Here is a 17,957-nt window from a genome sequence, read left to right on the forward strand (position 1 = left end):
GGTTATATCTTCATCGTGGCCTCTGTTAGTGGGCGGGAGGTGTCAGAGAGAGGGGGAACATTTTGTCCTTAAAGTTGATGTTAGAAGCAGGAATCATTTTCAAGCATAAGGATTTGAGAGCGTTTGAGAGAACTGGGTCAGCTCCTGCGGGGTGTTCCTGATCTGCAGGGGTCAGTGATCCAAGGTAGGTGAACCAGCTCTTCAGTCCAAATCAACAGACGGGCTCAAATTGCAGAAAACGTTCATGCTGGTTCTGATAGAAAGGTGAGAAAACGGAGCATCACAGGTTGCTGTGTCTGGAGCTGCAGACCTGACAGCGTCTCCATGCCGACCACTGTCTGCTGCTGAAAGCACCAACATGTGGCCATCACATCTGGACCACAGAGCGATGGAAGAAGGAAGCGTGGATGGCTGGGTGATTGTTCATCACTTACCTGGGGGAACATCTGGAACATCAGGATGCATTATGGGAAGGCGGCCAGCCAGCAGGGGCAGTGTAATGATTTAATGTTCTGCTGGGAAACCTTGTGTCCTGCATCCATGTGGATGTTACTTTGACACGTACCATCTACCTAAGCATTGTTGCACATCATCTACACCCTTTCATGGGAACAGTGCTCCCTGATGGCTGTGGCCTCTTCAGCAGGATAATGTGCCACAAGTCAGAAATGGTTCAGGAATGGTTTGACCTCCAAATTCCCCAGATCTCAATCCAGTCGAGCCGTGTGCTGGACCGACACGTGGAGGCCCCACCTCACAGCATACAGGACTTACAGGATCTACATCTGGGTCCAGATACAACACACCTTCAGGGCGGAGTCCATACCTCGATGAGTCAGGAGGACCAACACAATATTAGACAGGTGCTGATAATGTTGTGCCTGGTTGGTGTAAATCACTGCTCTGTGATCAGTGCTCTCACAATGAGTTTATTAAAAAGACACATCTAGTCTTCTCACTGGTTTGTGCAATCCACTCAAACTTGTACACACTGTATATTAGGGATGGGTACCGGTATCCGGTGCCATGATGGCACCGGTTCTGACATAAACGGTAGTAACCAGACTGAAAAGCAGCGCACATTTCGGTGCTTTATTTCGGTGCTTTATTTCGGTGCTTTTTTTTTCCTGAGATGTCACACACTTTGAATTCTAGCCAATCATTTTACATTTCCAAGGATAGTAGGCGGGTCCAGGTACGTACGTTCTTGTAGAGCAGCGCTACAGATTAAAAATGCCCAAGGCAAAGAGGTCAAAAGTCTGGCTGTACTTCACAGCAAAATATGCAAACTCAGCAGCTGCAACAAGTGCTTTAAGCTGATACTATGATACTGTCAAAGGAAGTAACACCTCAAATCTGATGAAACACCTGGCGACGCATAGCGTTTTTGTTTTTTTTTAAGCCGAAAAATGCGCCGTATTTGATAGCTTGCTGCGAGACCTCACACCGAGCGCATCTACGACCTGGAGTTAGCAACATTCCCCAAAAACCCGAAGAGGAGAGTCCTGGTCCCTAGCCCTGCCAGTGTAGCAGAAATGATGAGGATGATGATGCAGCAGCAGCCGTTCTTCTCTGCGTGAGTAGCTTAATGTTGTTCGTGTGTAATTTACGTTGAGTAGGGTAACCACGTTATTAAATTAATGCATGTAAGGTGAACTAGCAAACACCGTAGTAGTTACATGCGGCTGTCTTCTTGTTTGATGGCAGATACTCCCTTCAGCCTGGCCAAAAAGGCCAAAATGACCAAAGAAAAAGTGGGAAACAGTTAAACATGAGAGGTTTTTGGACAAAGTTTGTGTTTTTTTTCCATTGTTTAAGCTGCTTCCAGCCAAGAGTGATACCATATATGCCCCATAGCTGCAGAAAAGGCTAACATTGTTATCTTTTTACAAAAAAACAGCTGAACATGAGAGGTTTTTGGACCACTTTTGTGTTTTCCATTCTTTAAGCACCGGTTTGAGCACCGTTTAAGCACCGGCACCGTTTCAAAAGTACCGGTTTGGTACTGGTACCAGATAAAACCTAAATGATACCCATCCCTACTGTATATATACAAAAGCAAAATCCTATCAAACATATCAGCACAAGCTATCATAACACCTGAAATCACGTATTTGAATATTTAAATCTCTTTAACGGAATCCCGGTCCATCATATTACAGTCAAACTTCCTCTTCCTGGATCACAAACACAGAGCGGCGAACGGTGACGACCGATGATGGAGAATTCATGAATCACAAACATTTAATCAAACATCAACAAATAAACATTTAAGGAAAGAAAGCTCCGCGTGGTGGGGTCATTGTGTGGAGGCAATGTCGTCTTGTGCTTCCTGTGGAGAAACGCAGCTGCAGCAGGAACGGCGTTAAAAACTCTGTGGGAGTCGATGAGAAGCAGGATGTGAGGAGGGGGAAGCGAGTACAGTAGAGTGTGACAGAGCAGACTGTGGGGGCTTATACAGTAGCTGAGCAAAGCATGCTGAAACAGGCCTAATGACACAGCACAGGAGATAGCAGAGAGCTTCTCCCAGACACAACATCCTCTGTGTTACCATCAATAAGGCTGAGGAGACCCGCAAAGACAAAATAGCACATATTTATGCAGAGCTTCAATAAGAGGAAACTCTTTTCTCCCGTGGCTTTCTCTGTTAGTGTTTTGGAGTTTTTCCTGTGTTTAATCAATACAAACCAGTCTTTAATCCACCGTCAAGATCAAAGTTCACCTGGTTTTGCAACAGGTGGGAGGGCCGCTGGCGTGAAGTGTTTACACAGCCAGCAATACTGACGCTAAAGCACGTTTGTTCGTTTGTTCTGCCGTGGAGATAACAGGACAATCAGACCGCCTCCTCGCTCTGCCGCGCCACACCGAGTTAACAGAAATCCCGCAGAGAGGAAAGTCTGTGCCGAACGTCATGAGGGTGAGGCGCAGCGCCGGGGCTCCACCAGTCATACAGACACATGCGCTCTACTCACTCTGACTGTCCTGAAGTTAGCCGCATCATCCAGTCCGCTGACCACAGCAGAGTCCAGGCTCAGGTAGTTGTACTTGCTAAAGTCCCGGTCCAGCTTTAGCTTCCCTGTGACACACAAACCACGTGGTTGTCATTTAAACTCATGCAGCGCACCTACACTCCTGCAAGCTGCCCCATAAAATCCAGCACAGCTCTGTGAGCCGATAGAAGATGCTGAATTCAATTCCCGTTTAAAGAAACACGCACAACTGATGGTGTTGCCTTAGAAATTTTAGAAAAATGTGTCTAAGCCCTGGGGTATTGCCCTCCTTCAGTTCTGACACGGTGTATTCAAACACTGAGCTGCTGCTGTGAACATCATGCTGGAAGATCAGATTGCCCTCTTTAAAGGCCTCCCTGTCATTTAGTAGAGAAATCTATTCCTCTTCAGGGTGCATGTGTCAGATTTCATTCATAGCAGTATTAACAACAGCTAGAGCCTCAGTGATGTGTGCGCTCTGGGGTCAATGACCATTACATTGTTCTCCTTTGTGAAGAACATTAAACAATGGCCCCTCGCAGCAGAAACGCAAACAGAGCGAGTGGGTTTCACTCTCAGTCTTTGTTCTCGTGGTGTTTATTAGGCAGGAAGGGTGACTTATTAATGCGTTAGCCATGTGTTCATGCAGCTGCATGAAGGGGGATTGGCACATTTACAAAGCAGAACACCCGTCCATGGGCAGGCCTATTTTTTTAATTCATACTGCGAGCATCCAGAGACGTGCACATTCTGAGGTCTTTTTCCCGATTCTCAAAGCTCTACGTTCCTGTTCAGGCCACCATTCGACCAGCTTTTCCAGCAGTTTTACTCACTGAGCGTGTCGTCTGAGGCTCCAGACAGAAGCTGATAAAAGATGTGGAAGTTCCTCTCTCCTCTCGGCTGCTTCACCACACGTGACTTCTCCAGCAGATCTAAAAAAAGAAAGAAAGAAAAAACAAAAGGAAACAATGACACACAGACAAACCAGAAGCCTGCACAGGAAATCCTTCTGCTGCCACTCTCAGGTGCCCCCAGCAGTAAATATCGAGCTGATCCTCAGGAATTAAAGCTGCCCGGTCTGTATTTATAGAGCTCGACTGGGATTCTCGTCCAGTGATGGTTTTTTCAGTCTCCAAGGTGACCAAACCAATATTGGTAATTATCTCTGCGTGCAAACACCACAGGAAGAAACCCCACGAACGATATCAGACGTCAGCCCTTTCTCCTGGGCTGGAACCAAGTGCACCTGATTAAAGAGGGACCATCATCCTCTCACCACATCAGGAGGAGTACGATTTAATTAAAGCCCGACTGTGCTGCTCAGCAACATCACAGGCTGAATAAGCATTCAATTTGTCTATTTTTAAAAAACAGCTTATTTTAGGAAACTTGAAGAGTTGATGTTGTACTCAAACTGACCACAGTGACCGGGACCAAAAATCAGAAGGAAATAAAAACGGCTTTTGGCAATTTTCAGCACTTAAGGCTGTTTAAACACTGACTCACAGATCTGTGGTCGTGGCTCCGCTGCAAGCACCAAACTAGAGGTCGCTGCAGCCCCGAGGCTGTCGGGGTTAGCAGCGGATTGGGCCCAACGTGAATTTGTGACACCCATCGGCCACGAATCACGTAAGTGGCTCCGTGAGAGCTTGCACATCAATAATACAGCATCCACAACTGAGTGGCTGTCAGCAGCAATACAGAGCTGTGATTAAAGATACAGAGAGGACAAGACAAGCCGCTGAAAACCAGTTCCTCCATCACAGACAGACACAGGGGCAGGGCAGCGAACCCTAAGTGACCTGAGCACGGCCATGTCCAGCCACACTCATTACTCAGCTTTACTTTGAAGGAAGGAAGGATTCCACTTTCTGCTGCAAAGCCTCCTGAACAGCGTTTATTTAATGTTCCCTCAGCCTCAGATAAGCAAACACATTCAAGCGTCAGTGCGGGAACAATATTGTGTTATGTTGTGACTAAAGGCATGCCAAAAATGTCTCCCCACTATCATTACCAACGCTACTGAGAACTTCTCATAAATTATAACCAGCTATTCTCGGCCGTAGGAAGCAGCGAAGGCTCCGAGGAGGTACGTCTCAAACATAACGAGCAGAGAGGAATCCATCCAGGCCTGCCCTGGAAGAGCAGCCGTGTAGCTAGCCGGCTCGGTCTGACCAAGTCACATGTCAGCAGCTGCTTTTCACAGGCCATCTTTGTGTCTGACTGACTCGGGCGAGCAGACAGAGGTTCATTTGTGCCTCGGCTGTCAGCTTCCGTCTTTGTTTCTGTGACCTCTGCCGGGGAAACCAGCACAGACAAAACAATGTGAACCGAGGCGAGATCAAACCAAAACACTGCCAAGGAGCCGAGGGGGGAAAGACGAGGCTGGAATGACGGCGTTTTCAGAGGAATGTGATTTACAAATATTTAAAATGTCAATCGGGGAAAAAAAGAAGCTTTCTTTCCATTTTATTACTCACAGTTACTGATGACTCCGCCCAGGGGATCTCCTTTGAAGTCAAACTCAATGTCCATGTACTTCCCCTGAGGGTCAAAGAGCAGCAGTTAGATTTTATTAACATTGTCTATTTTTAAAAACGTCATATAGATTCAGTCGGTCGGAGAAGTGTAAGGACCCCGAGCACCTAAAGATAACAGGGAGGCATGACCTCTTTTTAAAAAATGACATTCAGGCCTTTTTTCTGACTCTGTCTGAAACCTGGAAGTTGAGACAGAGAGTCCTGTGTTTGGGCTTTTCCCCTCTGATGTATTAATAGCAGACAGCTCCTCTGAACAGGCCGAGCTCTGCTGGTAAATGGGTTTTAGCCAAACTCAATAAGCCTGCTGCACTCAGCGAAATGAAGAGCCAGCTTGACTTATAGTTTTCTGATCAACCGATGGCGCTCTGATGAGCTGATATCTGGTGAGCGGGCCTGAGGTTGCTGCGAAGGTTAGCTAAATATAAACAGATCAGGGTCATAATCCGTTATAACGCTCACCGCTACAACTGCATGTCCGTGCACCGGCATGCGCTGCCATCTAAAAGTAGGCGGATGATTAAAAACCGTGTGCACGGTGACAAAAACTGGGACACGACAGGTACGTTGGCAGTTCGCCTGCGAGCTGGCACACGCTGGGAGAATCGTTTTCTTTTACAATAATCGAGCGTCAGCCACAAGAAGGAAAGCAAAGTTCAGTCCTGGGGGGCTGGGGTGTTACTGAAATAGACTTTTTTGGGATGGACTGCCAGCTGCTAAGATGAAGCGACTTTTCTCTTTGAAGAAACTGCAGCTAACTAAACATTCATGTTAGAAACATTTAGAAATGAACAGCAATGGAAATCCCAGGAGATCAGACGTCCCCAAAATACTGAACCGGGCAATAAAAAGTAAAAACCTCTTTTTACACCATCTGGATAAAACCAGATTCTGGATATCTGTGTGTGTGTGTGTGTGTGCAAGGACCAAAGCAGCTACTTAATCACCCTTATGACGCCAGACCTGTGTTGGAGATAGGTATTAAATTTCTCCTGCTTTTCCAACAATCAGATTCAGAGAGATACGAGACGCAGAGGAACGGGCGGCGCAGTGTAGGTGAAAGGCCTCGTCCTGCACGCTTTATGTAAAGAGCATTTCCTGAGGCATGTGCACATGTACTATATCAAATGTGCAAAACCCGCTCAGACTGAGGGGGCGTGTGGACCCGTCTACTGGGAAGATCCAGGGTCTCAGATTACATGAGAACACAGGGAGGACACCAAGAAATGTCACCTGTATTTGAAAAAACCTGTTCACATGCATGATAGTCAAACTAACTCACATGCATGAAAACACGTTTTGGAGTGATGTTGCCATATAAAACACAAACAGTATAAGCACACAGGGCATGCACACAAAGTATTCAAGAAACAAAAGCATTCTGAAAAAGAATGTGTGTCACTCATTAGTAACGAGATCATCTTTCCAAACCACAGAAGCTCATCCTGCATACTCACAAATCTGGAAGAGTTGTCATTTCTTACAGTTTTGGCATTTCCAAAAGCTGAAGAGAGGAAAAAAGGAAAAATCAGACACAAATAATTAAACTAATGGATTCAGAAAGCTTTACAAATAATGCAAAGCTTGTGCAAATAACCTCAGAGTAAAGTTACCGCCGATGCATTGCAGAGAGGCCATTAAGAATATTCAAAACCTTCATAATGATCCCTAACCTCGTGCCCGAGTCCAGCTAGCTGTCAATCATACATGGCCTGGATGTCAAAGCCATTTGTACTGATGAAGCCCCATAATTCTGGGTGGATTAAGCAAAGCAGCAGGGCTTTCCAGGCTTAGGGCGGGCTGAACCTTGATGTCACGCCACGTTCAAAAAGTGCTTCAATACAGGCTCCTGCTTGTAAATAAACGAAACTAAAGGGTTCATTAAATATTCATTTTTGACAGAAACAACTTTGTGTTTCGTGCACAATCAGGCCTTTCAGAACATCTCCCTGCTACGACCTTTCCGTTGGCTTCACACCACATTTCTACATAAAGATGCCATTAACGTGTCACGCATCGCAGCGCTATTAGCATAACTGCTTAATTGCTGATAACAGCTGATTAATGTGCATTTAAGTCGGCGGTTGCTGTGAATGTGTGGGCTGCTAGTCTGGCACAATGGCAGCCAGAGGGAGAGGAGGACGGGGAAGGAGAGGGCTGGAGGAAGATAAAGAGACGTAAATGAAAAGAAACCGAGGGTGACAAAGAATGAAACCAACATGTATCGTGTCGCAGAGCGGGAGCGTGACGGATCCGTCGTGTTAAGCGTGACTCTGTTCCCTTTCCCCCTTCTCAGTGTTAGGGCAATTAGATTGACGTGAGCTAAACTCTTGCAGATGTGCGGTGTTTTCTGCAGCAACCCGGGCATACAGCTTCATCATTCATGGGCATTTCCTGTCCACTGCCCCCAATTAAAATACAGCTGTTTGTGTGCCAGAACTGAGCTGTGGGAATGAGTGTGTGTGTGTGTAGCGTCCCGTTTAGCTAAGAAAATAAAAGAGTGTATTATACAGTATTTATAAGATCCCTAAAGTTATTTTGCGGATGAGTTAACTTGTCTGCGATTACGTTTCCATGGTTATATAATCATCTGTGTTTACGGATTAGCTAAGCTAGCTAAAAGAAATGTTTTGTAGGTTGTGTGACTGCCAGGAGCTTTGCATTTGCATTGTTGTTTTGGTGTATTCTGCATTTGGAAATCAAGCCAAAATATCAAAGACCATCATTAAACGCTCTCATGCAGCAGTTTGCAGTGTATTTACAGTCGGGCTGCAAATATCCTGCACAGTCGTCTCGTTTCCTAAACGCTGAGTAAAGAAAGCTGCTTTTCTCAGCTGCACTTTGAAGATCTCCTGAATTAGAGCAGCTTTGGCAACCCCTCAACACACATCCACCCTCCAAACGTGAACTTCAGACAACCCAGCTCCTGAATTGGGACGCAGCTCGGGCATCTTCACTCACCCTCCAGCACGGGATTGGACTGCAGCAGCTGTTCCTTGACCTTATTCACCTCGTGGCCCTTCCCACACACCGCTGCCACATACGACATTACCAGCTTACTGGCCTCTGAAACACACACACACACACACACAGATAAATATAATGGGATTCACATGACTGAGGGACAAGTGCAGAGATGTCGACCCGTTTCACCATCCCCTATAAAAATCCCCCTTACATCATCTCCCCCGACAGCCATCAGAGCAGGGTGTGGATCGTTCGTTAGGGTGCAGAGCAGAGGAGGAGGTCCCGTTATAAAGACTTGCTTTGTTAAATTACATGATGACCAGAATTGCATCACATTATCATCATTCATACTATGATTACACTGAAAGCCAGGGGAAAGCACGGGAATAAAACTTTCTGTGGAGCTGAAAGTGATTTAAAAATGCTCCAACACAGCGGCTGCAATAAGACACTTTTCCCCAAAAATAATTCTCTGCTTGGCTCAAAAAGCTACATGTCGTGTCTGAACAAGCGACAAGCCTCGTTGGATGACGGCTGGCATCAGGATCGTCTCTCCTGACCAGAGAGAGGACGGTGACCCAGAACCGGCGATGCGTGCGGCGTGCCAGGCAAGGACAGGAAAGACCTTCAGAGCAGTCGTCGTTACAGATTCCTGATTAGTCTGGCAAACAGCTCGGGACACGTACTTTTATCTAAACGTAGGCAAAAACGTTTCTGAGTTACAAGCTGAGGACTTTAATCCTCACGTTGTTATCTCTCAGGTTAGGAAAGTAAACGTACTCCGTCTGCAGACAATAAAAACTGTTATGTCTCCTGCACACTGAGATGGCATCTGATAATAATTTTGATCACATCCCCTTTATAGAAGCCACAATCAGAGAGAGCCTGAAAAAAGAAGCCCCCTATCACACTTTAATGTCAATGACCCATATCGATGGGGTTGGTTTTGATGGCCTCATTTCACTGCAGAGCTTCGGGGCTGATGAGATTACCGAAATCCAAATTTATCTCCGACTTGGCTGCAGAAACGGCTCCTCGGAGTAGTTTTTTCTTTTCTCTCCAACAACCAGGAGAGGTTTGGAGTTGGAATAAAACCTCCTGCAGAACAGAACACGGTCGGTCTGACTGCACTGTGCCCCCCGTGGTGGACGCCACTGATGCATCACAGAGAAATAATCCTGGTAATGGATAACATGTATTCCTACACAGTGCTGACAAAGGCTGCAGGGAAAGTTATGCTGGGAAATCGGCGCTCCTGTCAGAGATCAGCATAGCAAGAGTTTGAAAGCAGGTTACACAAAGGAAATGTATTGATATGCTGGAACTTCTTAGCTTTATTAATAAATCAATTTGTTGCTTAAACATGTGGTGTTCAGTTTATTCAGGTTTTTAGGGGGTGATGTAGGATGATGGAGAGGTCTGAAAAGCGCTCAAAATTACGACAAATAAAGTACAGCTTTAGAAAAATGAAAACATAACAGTCTGAGGTCATTAAGGTTGTTTTGCACAGCCTTATAAATGCATGTAGGAATTTTGTACAACTTACTCGGGCTGCTGCTACGTCTCACCGAGCCAGAACGTTCTTCGGGACAACGTCGGCCGTGTGAACAGGTCAGAGTTTGAATTCAAAGTATGAATGAATGTCTGCAGCTGCACTGAGCTGCAGCAGCACTCCCAGAGCCAACACACAGTCAGATGCATACTGCTGTTACCTGTGACACAGCACAGGAAATCCCATTCCTCTTGTGTTTCTGTACAGTATGTGAAACTGCTCCAGAACATGGATACACCATCATAAAAACCACACAATATGGAAAAAGGCTTCAGTCTGATGGAAAGTCCAGCCTTTAAGTATTCATAACAGTGTGAATGTGACTGACTGGCTCTGAATATACATAATTTCACAAATATGAGGAAACCACAGCCGTGTGTTTGCTGCCGGTCTGCTGTAATATGTCTACCGCCATGACCCTATGTGAGTCATTATCTAGTTTCATGTCCCAACACGATGTTCTCAAAACAAAACTGACATCAGCTCCCTTTTATGGAGGCATTACATCCCACAGCCCTTATCGGCTTCTTTACAAGTTATGACTACATTTAAAACAAAGAAGCGCTGAGCACATGAAGTGTTAGACACTCTGTTAAAGCCTGATTAAAGGTGTTCGTTCAGTGTGGTGGGGTGAGGTGATCCTGAATGTGTACCTGCTCTGATGTTATGACACAACAAAAAAAACTGAGCATTTACCAGTTTTCCCAGCTCCGCTCTCCCCGGTGATGAGAATGCACTGGTCCTTGTCCTGGTCCCTCAGCGAGCGGTAGGCCTCATCTGCCAAAGCATAGCTGGAAAAGCACAAACCCAAAAGCCTCCATGTTACATTTGCACACAGCTAACTGCTGTTCACGTATATTCTGACATTTAGCACAAGGTATGTGCCAACTAAAAATAAAGACAAGATGAGAGTTTATTAAATTTTAATGACATTTGCAGATTGTTTCAATGGAGTTTAATCTGCTTGACATTTATTCAGCTGTGTAAAAACTATAACTTTTCTCAGCCAAACCGATTTAATCAGGAACAAATAAAATACTAAAAAAAAAAGGCAAACAATAACATTTTTAAGTTATCTAAATGACTTATATATCATGTTTAACCTGAGTAGCGAAAGACGGCGGTAGATTTGAAAACGATTAGCCGGGAGTCCGGTGTTTTCACGGCTCTAGTGAGCCTAGCCCCCGGCTAGCTATCGAGCTAGTGGCTAACAGACGTCTCCGAAAACGTCGGAGCGCTTTTGAAAATATGTGGTGTCTTGATAAACTGAGCAGATATTTGAGGTTTACACAGCTACATTCTCGCCTGAAAATATGTTAAACGTTTATTTTGTGACCCAGAAAGAATAATAAGAGTAATATTAAAACTAACTAGCTGCCGCCATTGTTGACAACTGAGCTGGGCCGCGCTATGAATTCTGGGACACAGCTTCTTCTTCTTCCGGGTTTAACGGCAGCTGGCATCCTTGTACATGCAGTGCTGCCACCTTCCGTTTCAGTCCGTTATTATACTCTTAAATCCTACTACTTATTCCTTCGTCTTTTGGGATCTTACAAAGCTTCAAACAGCGTGTCGACTATTAAATTAGTCGTCGACGATTTTAACACATATTGAAACCTTTACATATAAAATGCATTTTTAGGAATCTGCCTGCTTTAATAAAATCTCGAGAGGTCCCTGAATAATGAAAGCAGTCTACGTGAAACCAGCCTGGGTAGATAATTAATGATACAAAGGTTAAAAAAAACCCTACGTCTTACATTCTGGGACAAGGACACAAAGGAAAAGTGAAACTACAGTTTCGCCCCCACTCAGTTCCACAACAATATATTATTTGTTCTCTTAATGCAGGAAATCCCTTGTGATGGTCTGAGATTAGGGTGTGGATGTACGAGGGCCATATCGCAGTGACAGTAATTCTGACACGATATGCCGACAAAGACAGAGCGCTAAGGAGAGGCCTGCAACAATAACTTTTTACAGCTTCCATTTGGCAAACAGTCGTTCACAGCGAGGCAAGAGCTGCGTTACAACTTTCTCCTCCAACAGGACACGAGACGGCAAATCAGCTGTTCCGGCCCGTACTTTGGCTTTTGTCATTCAGGAATTTGGTCCAAAGCCGTGTGTGTGTGTGTGTGCGCGTGTGCAGGAAAAGAGAGTGGATTTGCAATATCGGATCATCTAAGACCTCCATTATGAGCTCCGGCAGGATTAAGTAAAGGCTGATGTATTGTGGTGGTGTCACTGGAAAGAAACTGGGATAACACATCTGGTCAAATTTTGTCTTAAGCTCATTTCAAACAGACGACCTCGCTGCTCACGTGCCCCCGAGCAAGACAAGAGTCCCTAAGATCTCTACAGATACAAGACTTTCTTAGTTCTGATAACATTGAAAGCATTAAGGTCTTAATCTCTCAGCTTTGAGTATGAAGCAAAGATCAACATCTTTAAGTCTTACATTTTACATTGAGTAAAGGGTAAACATAGCTCTAGGTCATTTTGGAGGAATGCTTCAGAAACAGCCTCTCCCCAGCGTCTAATTTGCTCTTATTCCTGCCTGGAGGGTGGGAACACTCAAAAAGTCCCAGGTCTCGGTAATATCCCAAATCAAGAATTTATATGCACAAAGTGCACCCGACATGAATGCAGGGAGGAATGTGACATTCACAGATGCTGACACGCAGCACTACCATTGGGCACTGGGTCTGAAATCTGAACTCCAACGCTTGCTGAGGTGACATTTATTTGTAGAGGCAATGCTGTTGTCAGATTCAAGTACTCTGCACATCAAAATGAGCTCCAACCATCTGGCTTTAAAACCAGTTAAATGAGGTTCAAAGCGATTTCTAAAGGAAGTGTCATCATTCGAGTTTGTGCAAAAGCTGTCCGGCATCATTCTGTAATTCCTGCTGCAGCTTTCAGAAATCCACCAAGACGTGGAAAATGAAACTCCTGCCTAAATCTAATTTTGGGTGAAGCAGCGAATGCATTAGTGAGGCCGGGGCTGCACGGAGCCGAACTTTAAAGCGTGCAATCACACACTGAACTAACACTGACCCCTGATTTGTAAAGAAGTTGATTGCTAGTAGGAAGCCATGACAGAGAGAGTGCCAGAGATAGACAGCCTAGTGAATGTATTCCAGACCACAATATGAAGTTAAAGCTCAGGCAGGCTAATGGAGCTCAAGGTTCTGCACCATCACACATTGATTTGGATCAGACCTCATTCGGCCCTGCTGCCAGGCCTGTCCTTTAACAGCCCCCAGTACAGACCCGCAAACAATCCATAAGGTAATGGGCTATACTAGGGCAGCATTTCTCCGACTGACAGGCTGGTGTGAGTAGTAAATATAATTGTGAACTAATATGAAGGAACCCAGAGAAACCATACCACACCAAAGAACAGGATTCCAGTTAAACTCCCCTTCAGTCCATTTATTTACCCTGGAGTCCTGTAAATATGGCTAATAAATAATAACCCAGATGTGCTGTAGGCATCCAAGACAACAGTTTGCCAATTCAATTTCATTTATACAGCATAAAATCACAACAACAGTCACCTCACGGTGCTTTACTGTAGACCCTACAATAACACACACAGAGAAAAACCCAACACTTTGGCGACAGTGGGAAGGAAAAACTCCCTTTTAACAGGAAGAAACCTCCGGCAGAACCAGGGAGGGGCGGGGCCATCTGCTGTGACTGGTTGGGCTGAGAGAAGGAAGACAGGATAAAGACATGCTGTGGAAGAGAGACAGAGATTAATAACAAAAACACCCAGTGCATCATGGGAATCCCCCGGCAGCCTACGTCTATTGCAGCACAACTAAGGGAGGATTCAGGGTCACCTGGTCCAGCCCTAACTATATGCTTTAGCAAAAAGGAAAGTTTGAAGCCTAATCTTAAAAGTAGAGATAGTGTCTGTCTCCTGAATCCAAACTGGAAGCTGGTTCCACAGAAGAGGGGCCTGAAAACTGAAGGCTCTGCCTCCCATTCTACTTTTAAATACTCTAGGAACAACAAGTAGGCCTGCAGAGCGAGAGCGAAGTGCTCTGATAGGGTGATATGGTACTACAAGGTCATTAAGATAAGATGGGGCCTGATTATTTAAGACCTTGTATGTGAGGAGCAGGATTCTGGATTTAACAGGAAGCCAATGAAGGGAAGCCAATACAGGTTTATAGATATAGTCATATCTGAAGGTTCCACTTCGTCGTCCCGTGGATTTATTTCCACGCATCCTCCAGGTCAGAAACACTGAGTGTGAAATTAACTGTGAATGTTAAGTTTTTACAGGGAACTGAAACCAACTTCCAGCTAGCAGCATTATTTTTTTTTCTGTCCCCAATAGCAACAAATGTGGTTTTTCTGCCCAGACAAGTATAAGCCTCTAATTCAATCCCCACCCCCACAAGCTCTGATCACAGCCCACCCCCTGCCCTCTCCTGTACGACCAATCCAACGGGGGTTGCATGGACGAGACCTGCCACAGGACATTACGTCACTGCTGAAAACGGCAGCAGAGCACAGCAGATGTCTGCTTTGTGAAAACACTCCTGTTGCCTGACCTGATCCTGACAATGAGCAAACCATCACACAATTATCTCCCCCCCAGAGGAAGCCCGTGGGCCCGGGGGAAGGGGCGAGTGTACCAGGAGAGGGCAGGGGGCGTAAAATAGGAGAGTGGGAGGTCTTTTGCCACGGACTTGTCCCAGTGACACACACACACAAAGCCGGTCATATGAATATGAATAGCAATCGTGTAATTATAATATGAATAGAGGTCAGCAGAAACAAGCCACACCCAAACCTCCACAAGATTTGCATCTTAAAATGAAAGAAATAAAACATTTAATCACCAGTAATTTGTCTCAACTTCAGTTTGTGATAATAAATTATTCTGTATTTTTATTAAATGGACAAAAAAACAACCAAAAAAGTGCATATTTACAGATAAGAGAGCAACATAAAGCCAGGAAATGAGTCTAAACAGCAATTAGAGTTGTGAAGTGATGAAGCATCAAGACCTTGAGAGAGAAAACAGAGAGTGAGGTCTAAAAACCCCCCCAGAGGCCTCCGTGATCAGTGCGTGGAGATGGGGGTTAGGCTGGGATCAGGCCTTGGGCCGTAAGCGCTGCTTGGCACCTCCCCTAGACATCTGCCTGCAGGCTGTAATTTGGACGTGCACGTGGCAGCGGTGAACACAAAGCCACACTGGCATGAGGTAAGCAGCAGAAAATAGTGTAGTCAGTTCTTTTACCACCAGCCTCTGGTAGCACAGGAGGTTGGTGACCTGAATTTCAAGGGTGGAGTACTTTGAGGAGAGACTGAACACACTTTAATGTCAGGATAGATGGTGATGAAGCTGTAATGTATGGTCTGGAGCCCACCCAGCTACTGGAAGATCAAAGGCTGTCCCCAATTAATGGACATCTTACTCGGGGGCTCTTAGCCGTGTCATCGTGCCGCCTCGTAGCACATTTGCGAAGTCATTTTCCAAAAAATCGTTCCATATCTTGCACTGCAGTGGTAGTTATTGTTACTCGTTTCCATGCATAGGAGGGGGCAGCACAGTAGCCTGTGATCTCAGCGTGACCTGACTCCTCTACAGGAAATCCGCCGGGCTCCAAAGAAGAAGCCAAGGAAACGACTCTTTCCTGACGCTGTACGGCCAGGTGGAAGAGTGGGTGAGTGCTGCAAGAAACGCGGGCACGCGCAAATTCAGTGGCGCACACCTGGAGAGTTTAACCTTGTGGTGTGGGTGGGCAAGAGAGCGGATACGCACATGCACACAAAAGATCTTGATCCTAACAGATGTGCACCATCTGCACACCAAGTAAAACAACGCTGTTCTGTAAAACAGGTGGTTCGGAAAAGATCAGCTCACAGGACGAGCATCTAACGAAGACCCAAGAATATGATTACAGTCTTATAATCAAAGGAGGATTCGAAATGTGCAGCGTGCAAGGTGCAATAAGGAACACCTATAACTTACTAAATTGAAAGTTCATAGTTAAGCACAGCTGCCACAGCTCTGTAATTTATTCAACACTGGGTCGTCTAAGACTTTGGCTAAATTGCTCATTGATACCATCCACCCATACATCAACTTTGAAAGGATCTACAGCTTTAATTTATTTTACCACACAGCAATTTAGTGTTCCAGAGCCGAGGAAAACACCAGTCCAAGCTGTGTATGTGATCAGTGAGAAAGCAGGAAATCAGCATGTTGAGCAAGGTAGCAAACATCCTCAAAGACGCATTCAAGCAAAGAATTTTATCTCCTGCATCAGGCTTTTGTGAATATGCTTTAATACATATTTTTCATGCGCACAGAGATATTCAAATCTATAATAAAAGGTTTGTTAAAATGGTTTGAATGGTGTCATGAGAATTTATGCAAAGGCAAATTTTAAGGAAAGCAAAAGAACCTTGAAAGTAACAATTGTGTAAAAGATGGCCACATGTGCAGAGCTGCAGACAGCATGATGGAAACAGCTTTTTATAGCTTCGAAAGCACCGTCCAGTCAGGTTTGAGGACTTCCTCTCTTCAGGGCTCCTGGTCACTACAGGCTCAGAGGCCTTTAAATGCAACACAAGTCTCAGTATTTAAGTACGTGGCTGCTGGTACTGAGATAAACTTGTTCATTTATTTTGTTTCAGTGGGCGACAGACTGGGACTGCAGGTCGGCCGGAGACTCTTGCTACCTGGCCATGCTGTTGTAATAAAGGTAGAATACTAAGATAAGCAAGGCTGCTTTGAAAGCAACATTATCTGGACGGCAGCATATGCTGCAAAACTTGTTTATCATACAGCACATGAGCTGACAGCAGGCCAGATGTTCCCTCTCTTCTTCACCCAAAAGCTGCATTGTTGATGGTTTCAAAAAGTCATTTCAAATTTCGATTTGTTGGACACAACACGACAAAACTGCTTCTCAAGTCTGTGTGCTCTAATAACACGTCTACTTTGTTACTTGCTATGACGCCTCATTAAACCTTACATAAGACACTGGTGTCAAATAATAAAATGTTCCTATTCATAGTCATTTGCTTAATATGTAACCTTTGTTCTCAATAAATAAATTCTAATCTCCAAGGTCTACAATAAATGCAAAAATCAAGCTTGGCCCTGATAATCATCCCTGCATCTCGCCATGTAACGCCATCAGCTTGACCTTTGGGGCCTCGGGTCAGGCTCTTTGGGTCTGTCGAGTGTGACTGGCAGTAATAATTCACAGCTCACAGACAGATTTAGGCTACGTCCACACTAATGCGTTTTCGATTGAAAACCTTTACTCTCCGTTTTGGCTTCCTGTCCACGCTGAGACGCCGTTTTCAAAACGCTCTCAAAAACGCACACATACATACATCGCAGTGTGGACAGCAAAAACAGAGACTTTCTAAAACGATGACGCATGTTAGTCATATGATGCAGTCATGTGACCAATTAAACAAAGATATTGGAGGGCGTTATACAGCAGTTGTTTTGTTGGACAGCCCTGTTAAAGATGAATATCAGTCTGCACGTGCTCCAGAGAGCTTTTCTTCAAATTCTTTAATTCTCACTCGCTTTTGCAACTTTGTACTTTTGTGTTACTCGCAGCAACAACTCCACCTTATTGTGAGTCCATTTAAAAAACTCGCTGCTTTTCCTCCACATTTTGCCGCGACGTTTCAAAGAGCCGGTGTTGTGCCAAAAAGTGATTTCCAATGTTTCCATGTATTTTTTATGTGTAATATCTTTATGTAAGTTGGTAAATAGACTTCGGTGAACAGCGTTTACAATCGGTTACATATAGAATTAAAAAATTATCTGTTTTTTCAAGTATCTTTAGAGCTCTGTGTTATTGTACTTACATTATAACCAATCCGGTCCTTTATCCTCGCTTAAAATATTTTTACAGAACT

At 44.9% G+C, this 17,957-nt stretch overlaps 1 protein-coding gene across 7 annotated transcripts in view; it reads right to left on the bottom strand.

Annotated features, from left to right (window-relative positions):
* The window catches only part of myo1b (myosin IB), a 57,881-nt gene that overhangs the window by 19,133 nt on the left and 20,791 nt on the right, over positions 1 to 17,957 (bottom strand). For all 7 annotated transcript variants that reach the window (XM_085136447.1, XM_085136446.1, XM_085136448.1 and 4 more), the window contains exons 4-9: positions 10,743 to 10,837; positions 8,489 to 8,593; positions 6,985 to 7,031; positions 5,471 to 5,534; positions 3,824 to 3,922; positions 2,973 to 3,076 (exon numbers count right to left, since the gene is read on the bottom strand). In XM_085136447.1, the coding sequence (XP_084992573.1) occupies positions 2,973 to 3,076; positions 3,824 to 3,922; positions 5,471 to 5,534; positions 6,985 to 7,031; positions 8,489 to 8,593; positions 10,743 to 10,837 (514 nt within the window). The remainder of the gene's footprint in view (positions 1 to 2,972; positions 3,077 to 3,823; positions 3,923 to 5,470; positions 5,535 to 6,984; positions 7,032 to 8,488; positions 8,594 to 10,742; positions 10,838 to 17,957) is intronic.

This window comes from Neolamprologus multifasciatus, chromosome 16 (assembly GCF_963576455.1).
Source record: "Neolamprologus multifasciatus chromosome 16, fNeoMul1.2, whole genome shotgun sequence".
Classification (NCBI taxonomy): domain Eukaryota; kingdom Metazoa; phylum Chordata; class Actinopteri; order Cichliformes; family Cichlidae; genus Neolamprologus; species Neolamprologus multifasciatus.